This window comes from Rhyacophila brunnea, unplaced genomic scaffold (genome assembly GCF_057557595.1).
Source record: "Rhyacophila brunnea isolate RB1 unplaced genomic scaffold, BYU_Rbru_1.0 scaffold_13, whole genome shotgun sequence".
Classification (NCBI taxonomy): domain Eukaryota; kingdom Metazoa; phylum Arthropoda; class Insecta; order Trichoptera; family Rhyacophilidae; genus Rhyacophila; species Rhyacophila brunnea.
The window spans coordinates 6,594,410-6,605,838 of record NW_028232785.1 but is presented as its reverse complement, the minus strand read 5'-3'; the positions used below and the strand labels follow the sequence as shown (position 1 = coordinate 6,605,838).

General features: G+C 33.2%; 1 protein-coding gene across 1 annotated transcript; it reads left to right on the top strand.

The window, feature by feature from the left end:
• Positions 1–2,883: 2,883 nt before the first annotated feature.
• LOC147076297 (uncharacterized) lies at positions 2,884–11,191 on the top strand. The gene is made up of 5 exons (XM_085940372.1): positions 2,884–3,050; positions 5,207–5,359; positions 6,869–7,021; positions 9,264–9,446; positions 11,183–11,191. Exons 1-5 carry the CDS (start codon positions 2,919–2,921, stop codon positions 11,189–11,191), a joined length of 630 nt encoding a protein of 209 aa, XP_085796498.1. The 5' UTR covers positions 2,884–2,918.
• Positions 11,192–11,429: the final 238 nt, after the last annotated feature.

Genomic DNA, 11,429 nt, shown 5'->3' with positions numbered 1-11,429 from the left:
ATGCTATTTTAATATTAATATACCTATCGAATATTTATTTAACATTACGAAAATACCTATTGCTATTATGAAATACCTATTACTATCATCTTAATTAGGATATTTGAGTCGCTTAGAATCATAACTCACATATTGCAATTTTGTCGTTTTTTAGTTAAATATGCCAAGTGATTCTAAATGAATTAATCTATATACCGAAAAATAGTTGAGTATTAAAAGTCAATTTAAACCATGTGAAAATCGTTGACAAAGTTCATTGTTGGTGTAATATGTCGTATATTTCAAAGAATAGAGTTTTGTCACCAACGCCTCCTAACCAATCGGGGAGCTCTATTTCTCATAGTATGCTGTATGTCTGCAACGTTAGGAGTATTAGGTATAATATGTATTTAAAAAAAAAAAGTTATTCGACTCTCTCACTCATTAATATTCTAGGGAGTTCAATACTGTTCTTCTAATTACAAAAAATAGTGCTCTGTTGGTTTTTAGCGATTATCTCAAAACTTGATTTTTGGAATATGTGAGTTATGATTCTAAGCGACTCATTTATTCGTTACATTATGAGCGTAATTCTCATATTAGATTGCATTAATTATCATTTATTATTACTCCGTCGATATTTACAGTCTTACCCTCACTCTTCATGGTCCTCGTGACCGACTTATATCATCCACAGTTCACCCTGGGAAGCGGTGGACCTGCCAGAGCAAACTCCGGGACTTCTACATATATGACATATTGCTCCGCTTTGTCGACGGTCGTAAGTACTTAACCGGTGGTGCATTGACTATTATGATCAGATCGAGCGGCTGTGTGGTACTTCTCCTTATGGGAGCGCCCCCCACAGGGGAGCGTAATTCGGGTACGCGACACAGAGATATCAAATTTTAAGTCTTGTCTTTACTTTACATACCTTTACTGAAAAATAAATGATAATAATTATGTGATCCAAGTCCCGGCAAACGATCCTCCATCCCGACTCTCTACTAAACTCCGAAAAATGAAGAACTCCTGGGCATCCCAACACAGCATACGCAACAGAATTAGCGTAATGATTATTAACAAAGTTAACCCAATGCTCTGAAATGACTTAACATACTGTCTTGGAAGGTTTTCGTATTCCATTTGTGTATCAAGGTAATCTAAAGACGTTTTGAACCTTAGATATAATTAACATGTTATTTAAATGTGGTAACTAAAGGTCAGCAGTGATTGTGTCATTTTTGGTAAAAATGCGACTTGTAACGTTTTCGAAATAGGTACATCATTTAATTAGGTATCGACTTATTAAGGCTATACTTCAGCTGAGGCATGGTCTAAAAAGATCGTGACTAGGCGATGCGCGGATTGTGCAAATGACGCTAGCCGAACGAAATATAATTTGACATAAAAATTCAACATGCGTGTTTTTAATGTTATGTTTATTATTATATTCGTAATAATAATAGTATAATCATTGACATGTTTTCTTTTTCAAGGACATGCGGAACGTTTTTTAGTCATCTTTACACGATTTAAGAATATATTCATCCGACGCCATCACAAAACAAATTGACGTGCTCACACCTGGATATCAGTTTTCGATTGGACTTTCTACTGTTGAAAATTATTTGCCGTTTCACTTTTGTATGCTCTTAACATTTTGGTAGCAACACTACAATAATATATTATTTGGTAGGTACCTAGATAATTCATAATAATATAGGTAGACCGTGGCCCCCACATGCTGAAGGGGGGCCCCCAGGCTAGGATCTTTGACGGTCCCCCCTACCTATCGCTAAGGATTAAGGCAGTAACAGTATCGTTTTTCAATAATGGTGTACGCAGTACAATTAATGTGTATATATAGCGATTTTTTGTATATTATAATACCTACAATCCATTTAAATTATGGAGTTGTCGAGTATTCATTGCTACACAATTAAAAATTGTGTCGTACAATTACATAATTTAAAATAAAAATATTATTGAAGTTGAATACCGCCGCAGGCGACTGTTTTTTACAATTAAAGAAAATTTGTGAGATGTGTGTTTATCTTTCTTATCTGGTCGACTCGCCTCGCCGGGCCCCTCCTGAATACCAGGCCCCCAGGCTAGAGCCCAGTCAGCCTACCCCCTTGTGAGGGGCATGAGGTAGGTACCTACCTATCAATCGAGAATAATAGTTAATACACATTGAAAATTTAATAAGTCATTATTCAATAAAACTTAATTATTTTAATCATAAGAAGAATTATTACAATAAACAGTCATTTTGTGTATATCTGTAAAAACATTCAAACCCATCGTCAAACTGTTTTTATATGCAGATACGTAGCTACCAAAGAGATTGAACTTTTGCACTCTTTGAAATCTCTTTGGTAGCTACCTACTTCGTAATGCTTCAAATACACTCTATGACGATCGGTCATATATATGTCGAAAAACCCGTTTCTTATGTTGGCGTCCTGTGTCACAGGATGTCACAGAGTGTAAATACGATGTCATAGCTGTCATACAATATGTATGTATAAATGTCGGAATGGCATAGATTTGATCATAGACACTAAAACGCTCTTAGCATATATGAGTCCGATCGGCATATAGTCTATTTGAACCTTAACGAAATAACTCTGAACCGTAAAATGGGGTTGCATTGAACCAATCTTATTTACAAAACTTCTGTCCCTAATTAATATTAATAAAATGTTTTTAGCTTTAAAATTTATTGAATAGTCATCCCGCAAGACTATTATTATAAATTAATAACTATCATAAATCATAATTAATATTCTTTCGACAAAATATCTCATTTTTATTAACAATAAAAAGCTTGGGTATTGTCTGTGATATGCGTCTATTGTCACGGCTGTCATTCGCATTGTACGTAGTCAGTCACATCGATATTCAGTGCCACATTTCTGTTTTAAATAAGTAAAATGGATGTAAAGCTCGAACCAGATGAGTTTGAACCTGAAACAGAAAGACAATGTTGGTTTGATGTGCCAATATTGCATCCAAACAGAAACACTTGTGTAAAGAAAGATATTACAGACAGTGCTAGTTTTGGGGTAACCATTTCAATTTATAATTATCGCGATTTTGGCTAATTTTTGCCGATTAAATCGCCGTACTCTTTTATACCTACTTCATATTCTTTTATTGCGATTGCTACAGTAACTACATAATATATATATATAATATGATATGTTCATGAAGGAACGACCAATAGATATACAAAAAATAACTGTCCGCTCGATGATCGGATGATCTCTTGATGGTCATTGCCGACTGAGGAGAAAGCCGATACATTCACGACTGGTCCTACCTTTCCGCCCCTACCGTTGTCTATGGATGACCTGTCATTGCCTGTCATTGTTCTATAGAGTGCCCATACTGACGCGTCTGTCGTGCTCAAGAATATTCTTAGTTTCAGATTTCTTTAAAAAAATTTCAACGTATCTGGGAGACCTTGGAGTTTATCTGATTTAGTGGTTATTACAATCGATATTTCCAGCTGTCTTGACACAGGGAATGGTTTGATTTGAATAGATACGTTACATGATAAATAATACACTAGCATTAACACACCTTCTACAAATGTAATGTACCTATAGATCAATGGCTGCATATTTTTTGGAAATCGATATTACCACCGGTTTTTGTGTGAAGGACTAGTCTGACTTTGACAGCTCATGAATAACAGGAATGTATATTATTTATTAATAACACTGATAGTTAATATATTTGATTTGAGAATGTTTTATAATTCAATTTGAAACAAAAAAGGGCGAATCTGGGATCTGATTTTGACAGCTGAAAAGTGGACTATTAAATCTATAGGCCAAATGGCCTCTTTTTAGTCTACTAGGTACTGTAGGGAAAAAATATAAACAAAAATATAAATAAAAAGGAGACTTAAAGAGCAGTATTGCTCGTGGTCTCTAAAATTCGGTGAGGATGGCTAGATCGTTATTGTATAGATCTTTGATCTACTAGTTTGAGAAGTCTGCTGTCATGTAGCCGTAGAATTTTTTAGAAAGTTTAAAGACGTGGTCGAAAATGGTTTCTACGTTCAAGTCTCTATGGAGAGTGTACAAACCATGGGGCATCTGTGATAGTTCTAATAGATTTTTTCTGTATAGTCTAGCGTTTTAAAATACTTTGTAGGGTTAGCATAGCGCCCCAGGCGGGGGCAGCATATGTAATAATCGGACGGGTGATCGCAGTATAGAGAAAAGGTTTGCTTCTAAGTGCGAGCTAGCTTTTTCTATCTATAATAGGGCATCGTCTGACGTTTGTCACGTAAGCTTGATGCTTTTTGATTTCCAAATGTTTATTAAATGTAAGATGTTCGTCTAAAGTTAAGCCTAGGTATTTGACTGTAGGAGTCCAAGGAATATTTAGTAGTACCGTGCATCCTGATGCGTTATGCCTGTGTCGGTAGACTCTTATCTCTAGCTTATATAATAAATCAATTCAATAAAGTACGTAAAAACACCATTACCTTATCAAGGCAAGGGTCACAATAACAAAATATATGTATATAATATATTAAACAAATTATGAATAGTTGAAGTGTTAGTAAAAAACCTAATTAGTAAAAACCCCTAATAATAGATCATGAGTAGATACTAATTATAAACAATAAAAACACTACACTGAAGAGTTGTAAATCGTCAATTCTAGGAACAATGGTAACGTATTGGAAATTAATAGAATTAACCAATAAGATTTTAGTCTTCAAAAGTCATTAGTCAAACAGCCAATACTCAATAATACTCCTACATGGTACCTACTTTTTATTTTTTTTATATTTTATAATATTATACCTATAAGTATACCTCCATATAAACTCACCTAATATAATATATATTTATACACACGTATACATACCTAAATCCACATCCATACATTCTCATACATATATATATATATATATATATGTATAAATGTTGTATATCAATACCATTGACGATGACGTCGTATTTAAATTTATTTCGAATTTTACCCCAGTCGAGATATGTACCCTGTTATACCACACCCGGTAGGGTAAGCCTATTAACGCATTCGCTGCTGAGTAGATAATGAGATTTTAATTAGCACCTTTAAAATGCACGTTAATTACATCGATCGACCGCCTGGTCATTACGCGCACGTGCGTCTTCAGCGCCCAAAGTATTAAGATATATTTTTATTTTATAACCTCACTTATTGTTTTTTTCAGAACCCTTCAACAGGCCTCACTTGTATAAAATCTGAGACCGATTCTCATCAAGTTGCAATTAAGGAAGAGTTTTTTGAAGAGGGAATGCCCCCATGTAATTATGACTATGTTCAGCCCAGTCGTTCGTATTTGGAGTATAACCCGGTAAATCAGGTAAATATTTTTATTTAATATAATGTGCTTTACCCCAGTGTGCCACGGTACAACGATGCGCCGCGATGCATTGCTTCAAAAAAAAATCGCAAATCGGCAACACTACCTGTGTGAGCGAAATGCACTAATCTGCACTCATGCTAAAAAGAGACATATGGGATCTTTTTGTACCCAATAGAAATGCTGTAATGTAGATACTGTGGATCGTATGCCGACTGCCTTTCTATAAGGCATGCTTACTTCTTTTCACTCTCTTGAATCTCGTAGGTCTCTTCTGCTCTTGAAGCACTTTTGCCTGTTATCGCAACGGATAGTTCCCAATCCTGGTGTCCTAATGAATTTTAATTTACATGCGCTTGTCAATTATCTACGTGGTCGCAACCATGATTTATTTTGGATCAGAACCGTTTCCTCGTGTCAAGCCTATCAGGCACCATTAGCGAGGTGTGTAAGACTCGTCAATGCGCTTCCAAAATACGTAGATATTTTCGGTGACGTGCTATGTATTTTGTATTCGACATTTTATTTTTCTGTAAGTATAAAATTATCGGTTTTTTGTTTTCAAAAACATTTTATTTTAATTTTATTTTTTATTATTATTATTTTATATATTCGCTTCTTCTCTCTTAAGACGGTAATATCTGTCATAATGTAAATCTCATGTTGTGTACGTCTTGAATTTAGTTTTGCTACCTATGTCTAAAAAGTTTTGTTTTCTTAAATAAATAAATACCTACTTAACTTAAATGGGATTTGAAATATAAATAATTACAAGATAAAAAGACTTTTTATATACCGCGTTTTTAAATTTTCTGTTGGATCATATAAACTTGACAATTCTATGTATTAATAAATATAGAATACCTACTGAAATGTCATTTTGATATTTGATATTATTGATTTCCATAGTAACGCACGTATATATTAATAATTTAGTTGCTAAGACCCACTAAGCAACCAATAATAAATAGTGAGTAGTAAATTTATTACTTTTAACGATTTTTTTCCGAAACATACAAAACAGAATTAACTGAATTCAATTCTGCTTAAAGATGGCCAAGTTTGCAAAAAATGCATTCCCGTCGTGTTCTGATATATTCTAAAAGTTCCAAATGTCTAGCTAGTCGGGAAGTTAGTTAAAAATCTTGGACAAACAAGAAAAAATTTGTGCTGCACAAGAATAAATCTGCACCGGACAACTAGAATACGAGCTAATAAAAACGTGGTAAAATATTCTACGATTAATGTGTCGAAAATAATGGATATACATACATTAAGGACTGAACACGATTCTAGGCTTATTTTGATGTAAAGGTTGACTAATTTACTTAAGTGCTAAAAAATGCTATGTCTCGAAGTCAACCCTGCTCATATCTCTATGAGTCAGACCGTAATGATTTCAGCCTCTTTAGGGTTCTGGAGAGTATTTCCCATTTGATGACACTTTTAGAGTTGTAAGTACCTATTTAAAATGTGCTTTTTCAAATAACATAATGTTTTATTTTTTAGAGTCCTAGAACGAATCTTGCTAATATAAAATCGGAAATTGATACTCAGCTAGTTGGTTACAAGGAGGAATTTGTTAAAGACTCGATACAGCAAATACATTATGAAGATCAACAACCTTGTTCCTCATATTCGGAAATAAGGCCTGTAAATAAGGTAGGTACCTATTGATACTCCTAGGTGGATCCTGTGTGAGGATGCTCACGGAGTCTTTATTTTGGTCCTGGAGTAAGAGAGGGCTTGAGGGACACATAATAATTATAGATAATGTTGATAATAATATTGGCGGATAAACGGGTCAAGAGTACGTCATACGTCGAATACCTACTGACAACTTTACTGCTCTTGGTTTATTCGTTGACGCTCATTTAATATTAGTTAATTACACACACCATTGCACGTGCATAATGCGTCTTTCGTTTTCGTAGGACACTCACACATTCAAAACCCTGCATCAGAATGTAGTGTATTGAATATTGCCTATCGGGTTTCTATTTATTATCTGTTATGTGCTCGCTATCGTATTTTGCTCTTTTAGTTCGCCGACCGGCGTATAAGGAAGACGTTTATAGGGAATTTAAACATTTTTTCTTTGTATATTTGGCATTAAGTACCTACCTACGTAGTATTATTATCAATAAATCATAATATACCGTTTGAGTCAGTGACGTCCCGTGGAGGTAGGCAGATTGAGCGTCGCTTGGGGGTGGCAGTCACTCGAAGGGCGGCAAATCGTGGAGAATCATTTGGTATAATATATAGAAATAGGCACCTAAACTTAGCAATAACGAAAATGTCTTTCCACTAAACAAATCAGCTCAGTGGTTGGCAACAAAAAGGTATTAATTAACATAAAAGGTTTAACAGTTGTCAGGTTTTTCTGGCCGGACTTGTTTATTATTAATGTATAGGTACATGCAACACATTTTTTAGATATTGGAGTCATGAAAGTATGGTAAAAATACTGCATAAAAATGGGGCGGAATTTTGTCTAGGGACGTCACTAGCTTGAGTATTAATTGCCTTCAGCTTTGCATATTATTTATTGTGGGTCGTCAGTTTTGGTTATATTATATTAATCTATTTTTAACCGCATGTTCTTAATAAATTTATGTTAAGACAGTGCCCATTTGACGCATTCATAAAGATATTTTACAATTATACAAATTATTTCATAAAATACATTTATCAATTCAAACAAGCATTAATGAGGTTCATGCTCAGCGTAGGTCAAAATAGAGCTTTTATTGCATTTTCAAACCATGATCCTGGACATTCCTTAAACGTTGTAGATAATCTATTTATATAATTTTGAAGCCTTATTATCCTTTATAGTTATTTTAAACATTTGATGACTGCATAAAGTATTTTTATTACATACAATAGTATTCTTTTAAACCTCTCGCTCTAATGTTTTAGAATATTGTCATATTTCAGTACATGCATGTGCAGTGGTGTTAAGATTTTTTACATTTATTAATTTTTAAACGCGTTTATAAAACCATTAGTATAATTTATGTCGACATTATTATAGTAAAATATTTACGATAAAAAATTATATTGATAATCTCTGTGATCCCAAATTTGACAAGAATTAGGCATTTTATTATTCGAAATTCGGCAAGATTAACACATTTGAATATAATTCTAAAGATACTTATTATAAACTATGTCTTTGACCATTCAAGTGTGATAAACATCCTACGAATAATGATCGCTTTATAATATCTATTGACCTAGGAATAAGGTAGTGTGTTTTTTTTAATACGCTATTTCTTTTGGCATTACCCAGTGGTTAACATACAACATACGGCCGTAGCCATACAACAACTAACTAAAACTGAAATGGGGAGTAAGATCCTGTTAACGCGCGTGTTTGAACATGTACCGTTTAAAAAAAATCGGTCCAGGATCATGCTTTGAAAATACAATAAAAGCTCCATTTTGATCTACGCTGAGCATGTCCGCCCTTAATATTATGTCATAAATCGAGTGCTTAAAGTCAGACAACGTTATCTACAAAAATGTGTTTTTTAGAGAGATAACGTTATTTTACATTTACGTCTACATGATAGTCAAACAACGTTATATCAATCTTTTCTAATTTCTTATTAAATCGTCAGTAAATTTTAACGCTACATATATAAGTTACCCTTGTTTTCATATTTTTTTTAAACTATCCCTATAAATTTTAACATCATCATAAGCAAGATAAATGTACAATACACAATAAATTATAAAATATTAACATTAGGTTTTAAATAAACATTTCCCTTGTTGAGTTACAAGAATCTAAAATAACGATTTTTGGCTCTCCTGTACAGTTGCACTTTTGTAGATAGTGTTGTTTGACACTAAGACCTCGAAATATACTTAATCATGGATTTTCTTTGTTTAGATTACGTCTTGGAGTGTGACGCCTGGACAGGAGAGTTGCGATGATATTGTGATTGACGAGAGTGATATTAAAAATGAAGTCAAAGAAAACAATAAACGATTCACAAATATGCACGGCAAATATCGCACTCATAAACTTAACGATATTAAATCTATCGTGTCAAATCCCGAATCATTAGTAGCTGTTATAAATATAGAAAAAATTGTATTTCATTCCGAAAACTTCGTATGCTCTATTTGTTTTGATTTGTTTGCATCTTTAAACTTACTCAAACTTCACAAAGCTTTACATAACAAAAAATGTGCAGAAAGTTCACATATGGGTGCAAGAAAATTTAAATGTGCAGTTTGTAATTTTTCATGCATTAATTATGGTAACTTGAAAATCCACAAAATGAGTCATTCTGGAGAAAAACAATTTAAACGTGAAGAGTCAAATTACTCTCTCACACAATCTGATCATATGAAATCATACATAACAATAGATTCGGATAAAAACATATTTAAATGTGAGGAGTGTAATTACACATGTAAACGTTCTAATCAAATGAAACGACACATAATGACTCATTCAAGCGAAAAACCATTAAAATGTAGTGATTGTAATTACTCATGCATACAATCTGTTCAAATGAAATCGCACAAAATTACCCATTCTGGTGAAAAACCATTTAAATGTGATATATGCAATTACTCATGCATAGCAGCTGCTCACTTGAAAACACACAAAATGACCCATTCTGGTGAAAAACCATTTAAATGCGATATATGTGATTACTCGTGTGTAACATCTAATAACATGAAACGGCATAAATTTATTCATTCCGGTGAAAAGTTATTTGAATGTGAAGAATGTAATTTTTCATGTCTGCGATTTAGCATCATGAAAAGACACAATATAATGACGCATTCTGGCGAAAAGCTAATTAGATGTATTGAATGCAATTACGCCTGCATACGATCTAGTCAAATGAAGTTACACAAAATGACTCATTCTGGTGAAAAGCTGTATAAATGTGACGAATGTAATTACTCATATTCAACAGCTGCTTACTTAAAAACACACAAAATGACCCATTCTCGTGAAAAACCATTTAAATGTGATACATGTGATTACTCGTGTATAACTTTTGGTATCATGAAACGACATAATATGATTCATTCCGGTGGAAAGTTATTTGAATGCGATGAATGTAATTTTTCATGTCTGCGATTTAGCAACATGAAAAGACACAAAATGACGCATTCTGGCGAAAAACCATTTAAATGTAATAAATGCAATTACTCTTGCATACAATTTGTTCAAATGAAGTTACACAACACGACGCATTCTGACGAAAAGTCGCCTAAATGTGATGACATTGAACTGTCATGCATACGATCTGAAAATATGAAATCTCACAAAATGAGCCATTCACTAGTAAAATCATTTCTATGTAATGTATGTGATCAATCATTTACAACAGCTGCTCACTTGAAAACACACAAAATGATCCATTCTGGTGAAAAACCATTTAAATGTGTGGTTTGTGAATACTCTTGCATACAATCTAGTAGGATGAAATTACACATGATGATCCATTCTGGCGAAAAGCCATTGAAATGCGACCAATGCAATTATTCATGCATTCAATCCCATCACATGAAATACCATAAAATGACACATTCTCGAATTACAGAATTTGGTACTTTGAAGAAACACAAAAAAACTTATCCTGATAAAAGTTCATCATAATGGTTTATAAAGATTTTCATGGTCACAATATTTAGTATCGTGAAATCACACAAAATAATCTGTGTACTTTGATTAAAACCGATTTGATTGTTGGAGAGGAATTTTACATATCGTGTTTTGGTAGTAATATTTGATAACTGCAGATTTGTATCAAGGCAAATAAAGTTTAAATATTATGTCGTTAGATTGAATGATTTTTTGAGTACGTAGCAGGTTCCTATACAAAGTTATTTTTTAATAATTACAAGATAAAAATAACTTTTTATATACGTTTTTAAATTTTCTGTTGAACCATATAAACTTGGTTTGACTAGCTTAAACGATCAAAAAATATGTACTTGGACATGTCATATTGGTTTTCATAGTAACGCACGTATATATTAATAATTTAGTTGCTAGGATCCCAGACCCCTAGCAACCAATAATGGTGTC